This window comes from Lepisosteus oculatus, chromosome 12, assembly GCF_040954835.1.
Source record: "Lepisosteus oculatus isolate fLepOcu1 chromosome 12, fLepOcu1.hap2, whole genome shotgun sequence".
Lineage (NCBI taxonomy): Eukaryota > Metazoa > Chordata > Actinopteri > Semionotiformes > Lepisosteidae > Lepisosteus > Lepisosteus oculatus.
This window is the reverse complement of record NC_090707.1, coordinates 15353298-15370699: the sequence shown is the minus strand read 5'-3', so window position 1 is coordinate 15370699 and position 17402 is coordinate 15353298. Positions and strand designations below refer to the sequence as shown.

General features: G+C 36.9%; 1 protein-coding gene across 2 annotated transcripts in view; it reads right to left on the bottom strand.

The window, feature by feature from the left end:
• Positions 1-3400: 3400 nt before the first annotated feature.
• The window catches only part of xirp2b (xin actin binding repeat containing 2b), a 33085-nt gene continuing 19083 nt past the window's right edge, over positions 3401-17402 (bottom strand). For both annotated transcript variants that reach the window (XM_015358946.2, XM_015358947.2), the window contains exons 7-9: positions 6994-16414; positions 5025-5158; positions 3401-3489 (exon numbers count right to left, since the gene is read on the bottom strand). In XM_015358946.2, the coding sequence (XP_015214432.2) occupies positions 5064-5158; positions 6994-16414 (9516 nt within the window). In that variant the 3' untranslated portion in view covers positions 3401-3489; positions 5025-5063. The remainder of the gene's footprint in view (positions 3490-5024; positions 5159-6993; positions 16415-17402) is intronic.

Below are 17402 nucleotides of genomic sequence, written 5' to 3'. Positions count from 1 at the left end.
TGTGTTGAGAATCTAGAGACAATGGTCAACATCTAGCTAGTGTCAATATTTGCAGTTCTTGGGAGCTTGGAAACAAGAAAGGAAATGAGGTGTTTGCTGAGTTGTAAGGGGTCTGAAACACATTGATCAAAGGAATCTCTGGTTTACCTTGGTTAATTAAGTTCTTTGTAAGTCATCAACAGTCCAGGAATCCAGGATAAAAAGATAGAGAGAGGAAGAGAGAGAAAAGGATGCAGAAGAAGATCATCTTTGAGGATCAGATTGTAGTTAAGTATTTGAATCCCAAGATCTTGCCATTCTGTTGTTTCTAGGAAACTCTGACTTTCTATTTTATGTGGTTAGTGCATGCATTTTTTAGAATAAGGATTGGGTATTCACTTTGTAGCATCTGGATCTATTGAGAGATTTAACACAAGGTAATATTCTGTTTTATTGAGAAGGCAGGTTTACAGTATCTCCCTTTTTGACATGTGTAGGTGTAAAATTGCATTTTTGAATACTTGGTAGAGTCTGGGGGTTTACTGGTTGGTCAGGATGCACAGTAGGCCTCTGAGACCTTGTTTGTAAGTAGAGTAACTTTTATGTTGTGTGTTGTGTTGTGTATTGTTTAGTTTGTGTTGTGTCATTATGAATAAATATTAGTTTATCCCAGTGTGCCTGATTTATTACTCTTTAACCAAAGCAAAGAAAAAGATCTCAAGTGCCTCTAATTAAACCAATCGGGTATATTCTTGATCTGGGTTTCAATTATTTATTGTAATCACTGATTATCTGGTGCTGTCTATTTTTGGCAATCTCTGTTTTCTGTAACCTTCTATTTGTAACAGTTCTTTGCCACTGTTATTTTAGGCTGGTAAATATATTAGGAATTATTTTTCTATGCATTTCTTGCCACATCAGAAATTATGAAGACCTACTTTAAAAATAATGTCAATCTTTAGAACTTGTAAAGGATAAAATGATATTTTTTCTGCATTTACTAATATACCATACAGTATGTCTTGTATACAGTATTTGTCCTTGTCAGTTGTGTGGATGTACTGAAAATTGTCTTAAAAAGCGAAGGTACTTATTGTTTGTATTGACAAGTCAAGGCATTACCTCATCGCTAAGGAATGTTTTTTTGTATAAAGTAAGGACAGAGTGGAAATGTCTGATGCAGATTAGTACAGATGATACAGATGGTATATTATTTGTTCAATGAAATGTTGCACTCAATAAAAATCAATGCAGCATTTACTGGAAATATTTTATCCCCAAACTGTTCATTCCATGTACAGTGTCATGCTACACTTCTATATGGAATTGTACAAAGTACTTATTGTATATTTCAATAAAATGTTTTACTTAAATTGATTAAAAAAATAGATGTCAATAATGAAAGGCTTATGAGACTTTAATTATTTTTATTATGCATAAATCAGAAAATGAAATAAGCATTGTTGGTAAACCAGACCAAGCATATGAAAGCCAAATATTCTTTCAAACCTTAATGCAAGGCAAACTAATCTAAAAAAACAACTTGTAATGTATTGAAAAAAATATTGCAGTTAGTTAAATATCAATTAAGTATAACATATGCGTAATAAAGGACAGACAGTATTGCCTTGATCATTTTTTCCTTAATTGCACTCCAGGTGCTTCCAAAGGCAAGAAAGTTTACAATCTTTGAAGACTGTTATAAGAAGATGGACAAAATGTGATCTTTAAAAATAGTTTTTAAAAATGATTCATGATACTGTAAGTGGTACACTTAAATCACTTAATTTCATCTCTCCACGGACTTAATTGTAAAATACAGAAAAACCTTAAAAGTTTACGTAAGTAAGAATGCATATCTGACAAAAAAGATGGTACTGCATGTAAGCAACTTGCAATTAAGAAAAGGTTACAATATTTTAATCATCTTCGTCATCATAATACCGATTCATTTTGATTTGTTCTTCCACAGTGAGGGTCTGGGTTTCATCGTTCCAAAGATCATGGCTTTGACCTGTTACAGCAGGCATGTCAGTGACTAAGACATCAAGGTGTACGTCAGTTTTTAATGTATCTGTAGATTCATTTGCATGGATTTTTGCAGTGTCACTCAGCTGAATTCCAAAATCCAGGAGGTCATCTAGAAAAGGATCAATGGGTTTTGCACTTGGAGAACTAACAAACTTCTCCTTTTTAAGGTCAGAATCCAAACTTGAACTAATGGCTATCCCTGAGAATATGTCCTCAAGCAAGCTTGATGTGTCCTGTTTTGGTTCATTTATAGATGAAAACATACTCTTTGGAAATGGATCCATAAACAAGTCATTCATATTAATACTTCCCTTGCTACAATCTTCCAAATATTTGGCACCAGATTTAACAGAATCATCCTCTCTTTCAGTCTGCAGTAAAATATCTTCTGTGACAGCCAAGTCAAATGCCCTATTACTCTCTTTAGGATCACCAGAAGATGAAGCTTCTTTTAAAGCAGGTTCTGGTATAAGAACCTGTGGACCTTCTAAGGTTGCTCCACCATCATCAATATCTTGTGTATGGAATACCTGGTAGTCAGATGACAGGCAGTTGTTGTTGTTATTGGAGTTTAGGTTCTTCTCTCCTGCTGATTCCTGACTGTCAATTACTGTGACTTGAACCATCTCAGCTTCATCCTCTTTTCCATCTTGCTTTTCTGCTGTTTCAGTAACAACTTCATCACTTTCGTTTCTGTCTTCTTCTCTAGCTTCACTCTGCAAAGTTTCCACCTCCTTGCTATCCAGAACATCCTCAAGCATGTCCTCACTACTTACCTCATTCTCACATATTAATTCATCTTTATTATTCACTTCACTCTTTTCATCATTATGCATCCCAGGCTCTTCATCCTTTTCCACTTCAGGCTCATTCTTTTCCATGATCTGGGTTTCCGTCTCACTAGCCTCGGGAGATAAATCTGTATCTGCTACCGATTCATCAATCTCCTTTGCATCCTCTGCATCTTCTTTATTGATACCACTCTCATTTTCCTCTTCTAACTTATCTTTTCCACTTTCTTCCAAACAGGGCTCCTTCAGCAGAGCTTTCTGTACTGGAATATTCGTGTTGGGTTTTGGAGAACTGTCTTCTGGAGGCCAGTTTGGCTTGACTACTTTTACCTCTTCCTCAATGATAAACACTTTCTTGGGGGTATCTGTCTGGGGAGGCCATTTAATGGACAATTTGTTTGCAGGTTTCTTGGTTTCCTCAAATGGTGTATTATCTTTTTCCTCTGTGGTTGATGTCTGTTTCTCTGTAAGAACAATGCTCTCTGAGCTGGAATTATTTGCGTTGGCTTTTTCTGGTGAGGTGTTGGGTGTAGTATCTTGTGCAGAATTTCTTTGGTTTTTAGAGCTCCATAATTCCTTATGTGGTTTATGTCCAAAGCCTTCATCATAATTACCTTTGGACTTGAATAGCTGTTTGAAATGAGGTTTGCAGTACATTTGTCCATGGAGAGAGGCATAATTGCCTAGGCTGCAAGGAAACATATTCAAATTACTCAATGGCAATTAGAGCAAAAAAATCAAGTGCTTGTACTTACAGTATTTAAAATGTGAAACACCCTTTTCAATAAAATAAAGTAACACTTCATGATAGGAGATGTAAATTTCACGGCTTCTGTATTCAATACAATAAAACTCTGAAACTTATTTTAAGTACAATAGGTATAATTGTAACTTAATAAGCAACACCAGTAGATTTAAACAAAATACTGTATATGATACTTTAAATCGGGTATATTAAGATTTGAATGAAGTTTTTTTTGTTACCCATAAAAGGTTAATTCTTAAATTGCGGGAAGTTGGCATTCAAGGAAATATATTTACTTGGTTTAGAAATTAGTTAATAACGGGACACTGGAGTTCAGATAAGGAGTAAATGATCAAATTGGGGTTATGTAACTCATGGAGTTCCACACGGGTCTGCAATAGGACCATTGATCTGCCTAATTTCTATGAGTAATGTAGAGATTCTAGAAAATGAAGCAAATTCATTTTTATAAATCACTTGCAGAAGCTGAAAAAGAAATGAAAAAGAACTTAAGAGAAATTCAGGACATAAAAGCACAAGGTAACTCACACATAGTGTGTTGTATACTGTAAGTGTAGGGTATTACATAAACTATTAAATATAAAATGGGAAATACTGATCTTGATAAAGCTTTAAATTATGAGAAAGACATACAGTAGGTATATTTTGGGCAGCAAGTTATATAAAAAGATTGTTGCTCTAGAATGGGTTTGGAGTAAGAACAAACAATTACACCTATGGGCTAAAAGAACTGATCGTTTTTGTGACTTGAACACAGGGGACTATGATGGCATATTGGCAAAAGTCAACCCTTTGGACTGGAGCAAATTGCCTAGCCATGTTGTAGAAGAACCCTGGCTTCCTTCAAGTAACTGAATTAAATACTTGGATTAATTAACTATTAAAATAAAACAAATGAGCTGTTTGTATTTATAATAGTTCTAATGTTATGTGTGGGAGCAGTCCATCAACCATTAAGTTCAAGTATGATGTAAATATCTAATTAACACAACTTTCTTTGATATTGTTGGACACTATGAGTGTTGCCAGAAATTATTAGGATACACCATACATTGATGTATTATTAATTTAGCCATCAGCTTTCTTTTAGATGACATATTCAAAGCACCAAAACACACCAAACAAGAAAGATACAATGACAGGATTATGTGGAGAGCTGGGACTGCAATCGGAGAGGACAGAGTGATGAAGAAATACAGAAGAGCTAGAGGTAGATGGAATACTAAGCATACAACAAATTTTAGAATCAATGTGTTGCTGATACGGGGATAAAGACTAGTAGCTAATTCTAGATAAAATAAAGCCTTAGATCAGGAGTTAAGTGGGTTATAATGTTTAGAAAGGGCACATATCATAGATGTTATGTACAGTATACAAAGATGATAAGAGCATGCATACAGTTTAACTACAATGTAAAATATTTTAAGACGTCTGTCTGTGAGCATGACAAGCATTACCTTAGTTTACTACTGCAGTATTGGCAGCGGAAACAGGCTTTATGGAAGGTTTGTTTGTCTGCGATTAAACACTCCATCGGATAAACCTTCGTCTGACACAGTGTGCACGTCTCCAGTTCTGGAACTTGAATTTTCTAGAGAAACAAAAAATACATTTTAATCCGAGAGAATCTGCACTTTGTGGAAAGTTTTCATAAATGTTCACACATTCAAATCAGTATTAGCACAGACAAAGCCGATTTTTTAAAAAGCTTACTGTTCCTCTGAATTTGATGGGCTTGGATATTGATTTCTTTATTAGACATGAATAAATACTGAGAAAAAATCATATAAGGAACATTTCTAAATGAAAAACATCCCATTGTGAACATAAATAATGATAAGGATGAATTATTCTGCTTCAATTTTGCAACCTGATACTTTGTACTTATTCGACTTATATTATGTCATATTCATAAGGAATGTTAGCAGACTCTTTTCATACCATATTATGTATCATTTACATCTAAATTTAATTGCACTACAGAATAATATTGAACGTATTTCAGATATGACTTTCTGGAAGTATTTTGCTAATACTGTAAATGTAATAATTTAAAATGTTATTACCACAGATTGGAAAACAAGAGAAATAGATACTGTTCAGTGTAGCATTAAAATAATAATTCCATCAAACCTCAGGGGAAAGTTGTCTTTTCTTAAACCAATTATGAAAGTATGACTTGCCAATGTCTTGCACGCTGTTAGATTTTTATTTTGTTTGGTACGGATATTGAAGGAGCTGGATGCATGTTGTAATCATTCGTTACTTTTCATTATTGATTCCTCCTGCTAATGTGGCATGCCATGTAGCTTCAGCGTAACACTTATTTTGTTCACATTTTCTTTCCTTGAAATTTCCACAGTATATAAATAACCACACTGAAGTACTATAGCAGAAGTACTGTAGTTAAAACTGAGAATTTTTCAGCTTGAAAAGGATTACTTAATAAGTAGGATAAGTTAAGCTAATTATTGGGAGAATAAAAATGTGTTTTCAGGATACCATGCTTTATGCACATAGTGTGGCATTCTTACAATGTGTTACTTTGATCAACAATATTTTTTTCAAATTTGGCATTGTTGAAATATTTACATTTCTGTACAGTACGTCATCTGACAATGTTCACTGAAAACATTTCACTAAAAACTTCACTAAAAAACTTTGCATGCTGAGTTCCTTGTTTTCATTAGTACTAGGGTGTAGTATATTGGTTTTCTTCTGTGGAAAGTTTTGGTTTAGTTAGAGGTGAAGGAGTGCATTATTGAGCTAAGCAATGTTTTTAAATCCCGGGTTAAATTTACAAGCATTCAAACTTCCATGTGCTCTAAAAGGGATAAATAAGAATTATACAAAAGTTTGTCTAAAGTGTTATAAAAAGTGTTTATAAAACTGAAATGTTTATAAAGCAACATTTTGATTGAAAAAAATCTGGTAACATAGGTGTTTTAAATACAGCTTGTAGTGTACTTTTATCTTCATTGTACACAGTGACTTCAAACACTGCTTATTGCCCATGCACATTATTTTGCAACTAGAAGGTACATTGTGACTTTTGTCATCTTCTGAATTGAGGTACCAACCTCCTAAAATTGTGAATTCTAAACTTGATTGCCAGAGCATAGAAGGCATTTGTTTCTTAGCTGTAATACCTAAAACCAAGATTGTGCTTTGCTTTTGTCAAATGCATTCCTGTACAACATTTCACAATCAGCTGAATAAAAAAAAAAATCTTTTTCGTGGAACAGAAAAGGGTAAACTGATGACAGCAAAAAAAAAATCACATATAATGAACAGATTGTCGGTATCAATTAGAATATTAGACTTTATAAAGGAAAATGCAGCACGAAAACATGTTAGTTCAAAATGTGTATCAAAAACCACACACATATTATTTATTAAATTCCTCATGCTGTGCAACTCAGTTACCAGTCACTTCCTGATGTGATATTGCCTGTGACGTCATTTCTTCCACCTCTGAAACTTTGTAGCCAAGGCTTTTAAAAACCCTTTCACTTTCTTGCCAGGTCTTTTGGAAATTCTTCAACAATTCTTCAGGAGATGTGTCTGCAGATATATCCAGTACAGCGATATTCCCTTTCACCACATCTGCATATGTTGGAGGGGCATGTCGGGTTCGAATGCTTTCAGAATGCTGAGCCATAGTTGTTGCACTTCTTGACCCACTTATTTTGTTGCCAAATTTATCAGCACCCGAAAACTGTTCACTCACTGAATTCATTTTAGAGGACACGGTGGGCTCACATGACTCTTCTTGCCTCTCATCCTGTTGAGCAGGCTGAGGGGAATTTTGCTTTGAGCCCTTCTGTGTCCTCAAGGGGAAGGTTTGCTTTGAGCCATCTGCTGTGTGTTCACCTGATGTCAGTCTTGATTCCATTCTCTCATGTTTATTTTTCTGATCTTTGATATGGCAGCTTTGTTCTGTGCTTTCGAACACCGTTTTAATGGCTTTAAGATTGAAAGCTGGCATTTCTTCCGTTTGAGTAGTTTTCCTTTCACCATCATCTTCAGTGTCACTTCCGAGTCTCTCTGCTATAACAATAGGTTTCTTCCTGACATAAACCTTTTGTTCTGGTGATTCGAATTTGTGAACAAGCTCTGACAGGTCTACCTTAGGGACGTCATCTCTTTGATTTTCAGTGAGTTGATCGGAGTCCTCCATTTCAAGACCCAAACGCACCGGAATCTCAATGGGTTCCTTGCGGTTGTACGTTTTGTGCTCTTCCGCTTTTCTAGCTTCCTCATAAAATTCTTTCATGTCCTTGACCGTACCGCCGATCAGCGAGGATTCTGAAGTGGCCGTTTCCACGACGTGCGACTCAATTTTGAACTGCCGGCGGAAGGATGCTGGAGATTCAATGATTTCAGATTTCTTCTCTGTGACCTGCACAGGTGGGGTTGTCTGAGACTGTGATACTCCCTGAGATAGCTTCGCAGTGGTGTCCTTCAGCTTGGCCAGTTTCTCAGCTCGACTGACAGGCGGCGAGGGAGTGGCGGAGGCTCTGCTCATTCGAGACGTTGGGGTATTGGAGCTGCGGGGGGGTGGTGCTGGTGGAGTAGCAGCCCTTTGCATTGTCGTCAGTGGGGGGGAAGGGGCAGCTCTCTGAGGAGACTCAGTTCTGCGGGCTGTGGATTCAATGGTAATATATGAAGGTGAAGGTGAACGCAATCTTACCAAGGGAGAAGGAATTCTCTGATCGATTGCTATTGCTTCATGAAAGTCTTGCTTTCTGCTTTCCTGCCATGTCATTTTCTCCTCCACTACTTCCTTTTTCTTCTGAGTATCAACTTTGGTGGAACCAATATTTATTTTGGATATTTTTGGTGTGGCTCCACTAACAGGCTCATTGTCAGCTGCGTGCAGGCTACCATCAAAATATACAAGTTTTGCGTATGCCTGATTTCTTATGTATGCAGTAATTTCTTTTAGTTTCTGAACAGAACAGTCATCAGGAATTCTCTCCAATTCTTTCCTTTCTTCTTGGCCTATCAACCATTCAGGAACGTTTTCTAGAAAACTCTTTGCTGTCTGTGAATAATTTTGTCCCGGAACTTTCTCAAAATTGTTAATGTGAGAAAGTAGCTGTTGTAACTCTTCCCGTTTTCTTGACATTGCTGCAGTATTCCTAGAAGATATAGGATCTTCCTTATGCATTGTTTTTTTTGTCAGTTTAACTGGGATTTCCCTGGATTCTTCTTTTGCTTGTATTTTTTCATGAACCTTTCCTTGTTTGCTTGATTCTTCTTTTTGTTTTTCGTACGAATGTTGTTGTTTCTGAATATGAGCAGCACCATGCTGCTGGGCAGTGTGCTGAACTGTGCTTTCTGTAATTATTACTTCTTCATGGACTTGAATGTGCTCCTTTTCAAGTGTTGTATGTGTCTTTTGCATAATCCCCTTCTCCTGGACTTGCAATGGTTTCCCAGAACTCAGTGGCTTTGTATCTTTTGGGATTACAGTCACTTTAATAGGTATTTGTTGTTTAATCTCTTTTTCTTTCTTTGATTTCTCCTGTAACTTCTTAATTTGATGCTCCTGCTTGGACTGTGGTGAATCTTCAGGAATCTCGGATTTGTTGTGCTTTTCTACTTTTTCCACTTTAACTTCGGTTTCTGAATGTTGCAGACTGCTTCTTGTCAGCAGGGATTTTTCCTGAACCATGTTCATATCTGGCTTTGAATCTACATGTTCAGCTTGTTCATCTGTTTTTTGCTTGCTTGCCTTTTTCATTTCAACTTGCTGTTTAACACCCCTCTTTTTTTCTTCTGAGCATTCATCTACTTTTGGCACCTTAATTGTTTTAACTTTAAAACTTGGGGTTACTTTTGGAATTCTTGAAGGCTCTACAGATATTTTCTCATGTTCCTGTTGATTAGAATCACTGATTTTCTTGATAGTATTACTTTTTGGAGTGCTAGGACCTTGAGTGAGATTCTTTAATCCCTGTAATATTTCCTGTTTACTTCTTTCATTTTCTGAACTTGTATTCAGGATACTCTCTAGTTGCTCAGCTGCAGAAGACACAATCAGAGTGTTGATATTGGAAGAATCAAGAGTTTCAGTGCAAGAAACTGAAGTGGCCTTTTGTTTAGAAGAAGAAACAGTAGCAATTTGATCAGAAGTAACATTATGTTTTGCAGAAGAAATAGTGGCTGAATTAAAAAATGATTTCTGATTTCCCGCAAAGGTTAAATTGCTGACGGATGTCACTGGCATTCCTGTAGATAGAGATGAATTTAAAAATACTGCTTCAGACTTTATATTCTTTTCAGTTTGCTTGTGAATTACTTCTGACTGATCCGATGATTTTTTTTCTGATTGTTCTTTGAGTGCTACTAAAACAGCCTTTTCAGATTGACTGTGAGGGAATTCTTGGGGTTCTTCAGAACTGGATGGGCTTTTGGGAGTTTGAACTCCTTTCATTTTTTCAGTTTCTTCTCTCTGTTTTCTGTATTTTTCCTCTGCGATCATCAGTGGAGTTTTGAATTTCCTCACATATGGTTTAGGTTTTGTGGTGGGAGGTTCAGTAGTTGGAAATGGTAATTTTACTGGAGGCACAAAGACTCTCTTTGGTGACGCAAGAGGGCTCTCTTCCTGTGGTGCCTTTGGCAATGATTTTCCAGGTAAAGCCTTTGCTGCTGTGAGAGCTAGAGCATCTTGTTGAATCTGCGTTTTTAGCTCTTCCTGTTTTTTTATTTTTTTTTCACGTGACTCCACTTCTGTAGTTATAGTTGAAACTGCTGCTGCGGTTTGTTGGTTTTGGACATGTGACTCTGTCAAAACAGCTGATGTAGATGTTGGGGGTTCTCGATAGGTTTTTATCTTAACTTTGCTTTGCCTTACTTGCTTACTGGGTTCAAACTTTGGGGCTTTGTGCAAAGGGGGTACGTTTGCTGGCTTGACAATAATTTTCTTAGCTCCTTCAGGTGATACATGAGGTTTTTGCAAAGGTATGGAGTCCAGTTCTTTCTGTGAAGGCGGTGGAGGAAGAGTTTCCCGCTCTAATTTGTTTGTAACCATGGAGGGAGGTGATGGTGGAGGCGGAGGGGGGAAATGTTCCATTTCTGGGTGTAAATATTCAACAGAAGGAGGAGGTGGAGGAGGGGGAGGAGGCAGATCGCTGTCCTGCTTCATCACTGATGGCGGTGGAGGCGGAAACATTTGATTGTCAGCTTCCACGACCAGCATAGGTGGGGGTGGAGGAGGCAACTCTGTCTCAGAAGGTGGAGGAGACAGAGGTGGTGGAGGAAAATGTAATTCTGGTTTCACCTTCTTTTTCTCTGGCTTAACTAAATGACCATCCCCTTTTCCTAATTCAGAACTTCTGGAATGTGTCTTTAAAGTTTTAACATCCAGTTTTTGAATACCTGTTTTGTGTTCTGTCACCGTTGTCTCTGTGTGCTTTATTAATTTTGCCTCTTGTATATTCTTAGTTCTCATTACATTCCTCTGTGAATTCTTTTTTATCACATCAGGATGTTCAGCAGTAACAGTTTCAGTCAACTGATTTGTAGTGATTTTCTTCATTGCACTCATAGGCTGAGGTAATGATGCTGATTTCTGTTTCACTGATTGTTCATTAACAGTTTTTTCCTTTGATTGGTGAACCTTATTGCTTATTACAGTTTTAGTCAGAAGAGACTGATCTTCCTGGACTAAAGACTTAATTTTGACTGATTTATTACAGCTTATGTGTTTTTGCTTCCCACTGTCATTCTCTGGTTCAACGTTGTGAACCAGATTTTTTCCAGCAGGGACTTGTTTTACTGTTTCTCCTTCAGACTTAGTTACAACAGAGCATTCATGGATTCCTTGCTGAGAATGTAATGAAGTTTGCACTGCGCCTTTTACATTTTTAGAGTCATCAGTATTGAGCTCAGTACTGGTATGTTGTTTTCCTTCCCTCAGACTTTTTATTGTACCCTGTACATCTCCTTTTATCACAGTCTCCTTTTCCATTTGGGTTGGTTCTTGCACGTCATAAAGCGATCTAATTGTATGTTTCACATCTCCTTCTGTACTAGGTCTGCGTTGAGTTTTTGCAGGTGTTTTTGGTTCTAGTAATGCCTGTATAGTGGCTTTCACATCACCCTGCACACTCACTTGGTGTTGCACCACCTTCTTTTCAGCTGAAGCTCCTAACAGATTTTGCATTGCAGACTGGATGTCACCTTTGACAACTTCTTCTTTTTCCACCTCCTTCACAATATGCTGTGCTTCCTCCAATGATTTTAATGTGCCTTTGATATCACCGTGTACTAAATCTTCCACAATAATTTCAATTTTCGTATTCACTGATTTTTCCAGGGACTCGAGTGCTCCTTTAATGTCACCTGGAACAACCTCCAGCTTTTCAAGTTCCTTAGCTTGATTTTTTGCTTCCTCAAGAGATTTTAAAGTTGCAGGTATATCGCCTTTCACCACTTCTTCCTTTTCAATAACTGTTGTTTGGTGTATGGCTTGCGATAAAGAGTTTAGAGCTGCCTTTAAGTCTCCTTTTATAATATCCTCTCTCTGAACATTAACCAGCTGATTTTCAGGCTCAGTCATGAACACCTTTACTGTGTTATGTACATCCCCAGGAACAATATCATCTTCTGCAACTGTGCGCTCAATTTGAATTTGATTCTTTTTCAGAAGGAGTTTTGTCCCTTCCACATCACCTCCAATTATTTCCTCTTCTCCTCTCTGCTCAGGAGGAGTGTCTTCTGGATCTGTTTGGAGTTGTCTGAGGTAGTCCATTGCTCCTGATTCTATGCATGTTGTATAAAAGCTTACATTTCCTCTTTCCACCTCATTTATTTTTATCTTCCTAGAAAGCTCTGGACTATCTGGAGTTGAAAGAAGATTGTGGATAGTACCTTTTACATTACCTTTTACTATGTCTTCATTCTTAATGGTCGCTTCATCTTTTTTATTAAGAAGAGAGTATATAGTCATCCTTACATCTCCCATTTCATCTTCTTGAATCAAAATACCTCGCTTTGTAGATTTGTCTTCCACGAGCAGGTTGTTGATGGCTTCCTGAATGTCTCCCTTAATTATTTCTTCTTTTTCTACATTGATATCTGTCTCTCGATTAAACAGCTGTGCTACTGTTGTGTTTATATTGCCCCTTTCCTCTTTGTCTATTATGATCCCCTTTTCTGTTGTGTCCTGTTTATTCAACAGATTCATCATTATATTTTGCAAATTCCCTCTTATGATTTCTTCTTTTTGAATTTCTGGGGTTTCTTGATTCATAAGGTTATATTTTGCCATCCTGACATCCCCGATTTCATCTGCTTCGATGAGTATTCCATGTGTATCAACAACTTTGTGAGAGTATAGTTCATTCAGGGTCTCTTTGATACTTTTACCAACAATCTCAGTCTTCTGAACATGACTTTCATTAAATTCATGGAAGGGTGTTGTTTCAAAAAGCCATGTTGTCGTCTTTACATCAGCTTGTGGAATTTCTTCGCGTGTAACAACAATATCTGTTCCATCTGTTTCCTTTATAGTATCGAGAGGCTGCTTTTCAAAGAGCCATATAGATTCTTTGACATCTCCCTTCAACACTTCTTCCTTTGTCACTGTCTTGATTTCACTGTAATCAGAACCCTCACCCTGTATTTCATCCATTGTGTGTGTTTCAAATAGCCACGTAGCTGTTCTAACATCACCTTTTTGGATTTCACTCACACTTACTGTCCTCACAAATTTTTTCTCATCCAGCTCCTCCGACTCAAAGAGCTTCTTGCTTGTTTTTACGTCTCCTCCTTGAATATCATCAACTGTTCGAGTCAGAACTTTCACATCATCTGCAATTTCATCTAGTGATTGTGTTTCGAACCGCCACCTGGCAGAGCTTACATCTCCTCTCTGAATATCTTCCTGAGTTACAGCTTTGAGAACATACACTTCATCTGTGTCCTTAATTGAGTCTAGAGGCTTTGTTTCAAACAGCCATCTAGCACCCACTACATCTCCCCGCATCACTTCTTCCTTTGTTACTGTGGTCACCTCATGGAAGTGGCCTTCTTTGTCTTGAATAGCATAGAGTGGCTGTGTTTCAAAAAGCATAGTATAGTTCTTTACATCTCCTCTTTCTATTTCTTCCTGTTGAACTGTCTTTATCTGTTTCAATGTCTCCGAGGTCTCCTCGTGAATTCTGTCTAAGGAAAAGGTCTCAAAAATAAAACAACCATTTTTGACATTGCCACCTTGCACATCTGTGACTGTGCGTATGTCTTTATGTTCTTCAGGATTTTCTTTAATGTTTTCTATAGGTTGGTTTTCAAAGAGCCACATGCAGTTGACAACATTTCCCTTTTGGATGTCTTCAGCCTGAATGCTCTTCAGTTTCTTCATTGTTTCTTCAGAGGTCGAACTAAATAAATCGGATGATTGGTTTTCAAATATGCATTTCATCCTTGAAACATCTCCAGACTGAACGTCTATCTCGGTGACCCTCTTGAACACCCTACCATCTTCTCCTTTAATATTCTCAAGGTTCTCAGTCTCAAAAAGAAAACGGGCCATTCGGACATCCTTCCCTTGAACATCATCCTGTCTCACTGTGCACGTTTTTAGAACAGTCTCTGATTCATCTTTGATTGCGTCTAGCGCCTGTGTTTCAAAGAGCCATGTGCAGGTTTTAACATCACCTTTTTGAATTTCTTCCATTTCACTCTTTGACTCAGCCTTTTCATACAAGACATCCATTGGTTGAGTCTCAAACAACCACCTGCATGTCTTAACATCCCCTTTCACAATTTCATCAGTTTCCTTTGTCTTATTTTCCCCATCATCTATGTTACTAAAATACTTGATGGAATCAAGAGGTTGAGTTTCAAATAACCACTTAGCTGTTTTAACATCACCCGATTGTATCTCCTGTTTGGATATTCCTTTAATTATCTGGAATTTATTAATACTTTCATCAAACTGATCAATAGGACGTGTTTCAAACATCCATTTGCAGCTTCTTACATCACCTTTTACTATTTCTTCCCTTCTCACTGTTTTCACCTCATGGTACTGTCCAGAGCTGTCTTGCATGGCATAAAGTGGAGCAGATTCAAAGATAACTCTATTTGACTGTACAGAGCCACTGGAGACACCTTCTACTTGTATTTTCTGGGATTCATCGCATCGACTTAAATCCACGGTTTCAAAGATTTTCTTGTAGTTCCTGACATCCCCTTTATCAAGTTCCTCAACTTTCACAGTTCGTATGAAATCCTTCTTCTCTTCTCTGATGTTTTCAAGTGGTTGACTCTCAAAAACCCACTTTTGATGTCTTACATCCCCACGTTCCTCCTCTGAGGCAACTACCTTTTGAAGTTTTCCGACATCTGGACTATCCTTCAAAGCATCCATGGGAATTGTTTCAAACAAATATCTTGCTGATTGCACATCGCCCCTAACAATTTCTTCAGTGGGTATGGGTCTAGTATTTGAATTGTCTTTCAAAGAATCCATAGGCTGAGTTTCAAAAATCCAGCACTGTTTGCGAACATCAGCACCAATTATATCCTCCTTTTCCAATTTAGAACTTTCTGATTCTTCTCTAATACTGTCAAGGGTCTTTGTTTCAAATAACCACCGTCCTCTGTTTACACCCCCTTGAATGTTATCCTCCATAGAAACACCACAAACAACCTTGACCTGAGTGGCATCTTTATTTATCATGTCTAAAGGCTGAGTTTCAAAGAGCCATCTTGAAGTTCTGACATCTCCTCTTTCTGTTTCTTCTCTACGAACGGTTGTAATCTCAAGCATTTCACCAGCGCTGCCTCTGATGACACATAGAGGTAAAGTTTCAAAAAGCCTGGTCGTTGTTGTCACATCTCCTTTGATTTCTTCAAGTTCAGATTTAAGCTGCAGGAAGTGATCTTCATCAATTGTCTCAGTGTGGCCTAGAGTGTCTAAATGCTGTGTTTCAAATAAGTACCTGGCAGTTTTGACATTGCCTCCAGTAATATCTTTTGAAATTGTAACGTCTGTGGCTTGTTCGTCCTCTTGGTAAATTTTATTCAGAGTGTCCAAGGGCTGTGTCTCAAAAAGCCATGCTGCAGTGCGAACATCTCCTCTTGCTAACTCAGGAAATTTGGCAGTTTGTTCGACAGAATCTGGGGTGCTGGCACCTAATGCATCAATAGGCTGAGTCTCAAACATCCAAGCAGTGTATTTGACATCTCCTCCTGCAATGATTTCCTGTTGAGAAATGTTTCTGGCATTTTCCTGATCTGGAGATTCATCCTTAATTGAGTCCAAAGGCTGGTTTTCAAACATCCAGCGCATAGATTGTACTTCACCTTTTAGAATTTCATCCCATTCAAGATATTCGCGTTCTGGGCTCATACACTTATTGGGACTGTGCCCAGTGTTCTCAAAAACATATCTGGCCTGCTGGACATCCCCTTTGACTTCCCCTTGACTTTCCACATGATGTATCTCTGTGAAATCACTAAAATAATCTTTCTCTAAATTCTTCCTGACTTCAGGGTGAATATGTTTATACAGGCGTTTTAATTCATTAAGGTTACGCTGTTTGGAATATTCCTCTTTGGGAGCTGTATTTTTTGATGGATAAGTTGGGGGTTCTGGAGAATAAGAGGGTTCTACCAATTCAGATGGTGCCTTCAGTAAGTCTGGTGGTGGTGGAGGGAAATATTCTACTCCCTCAAAATTTCTGGCAGAAGCAGAATCAGACACTGATGTGTATCTTGCTCCTTCAACCTCTCTAGTTGTGGACGATGTTTCACAAATCCTGCTTGTTGAGGTTCTAGAAGAGGTATTTAAAATTGGTGGCCATTGGATTTGGTTGAAATCATGATCAATCTTTTTAGAAAAAAAGAAATTAGAACAGAAAGCATTTATATTTCTGTAGGCAAAACAGCAAATCACAAATGACTTAATTTTTGTCTTCAGAACAAAATGTGAAATATCTTGTCTTTTTATTATTTACATTTGTGCTGCTACATCTTTAATATAAAGTAATTAACATAACATATTAAAAATGCTGTACATCTCTTACCTCCAGTAAAATGTCTGGATTTCACAAATTTCAGGTGTGTCAAGTTTTATATACTGTAATATGATCCATGTTAAATTAAAAAGGATAAAACAAGAATTTAAAATTAAGCTAGAAGTGAATATCCCAGGGGAAAGCAAATGTGACCAATAGAAAAAATGTAAGAATAATACATAAACCAATTAGATTTGAATTATCACAGGCAACAAAGATACATACTTTACAATATTTATACAACAGAATGAGTTTAAACTTTATAAAACAAACTGAGTTTACAGTGCTCTTTATTCTGTATATATGTTCAATACATTGCATTTCACTTTGAAATGTATTAAGGTTATTTTGTATTTTAACTGGGAAATAAAAAGGCTATAGAAACTGGAAAAGCTGTATCCTTTTTATACTGCTATTCTACTGAATTAAGAATTATTCTATTTATTGTTGACACTAATAATAATCTAAGATTAAAATTATACCTGTAAAACAGTTTCAACAGAGATAATAATTATTGCATTTAAACAGTGTTTTTAATCTCAAAGAACCTCAATGTACAGTATCATATACAGTATAGTAGGGGATTCATTTAATAATAATAACTGATTATAATAGCATTAAATTCAATGTGTTCCATCATGTTTTATTTACTTAAATGGAGTTAAAATAATTTTACATTGCTTCATAAAGCTATTATAATTGAATTTTGTATTGAAGGGGTGTTAATTCATCCACAGTAAATCAAATGTGCTGTTGAAACTGCAGTAGTAAATTTTTTTCTTGTAACTTTTTCATTCTTTC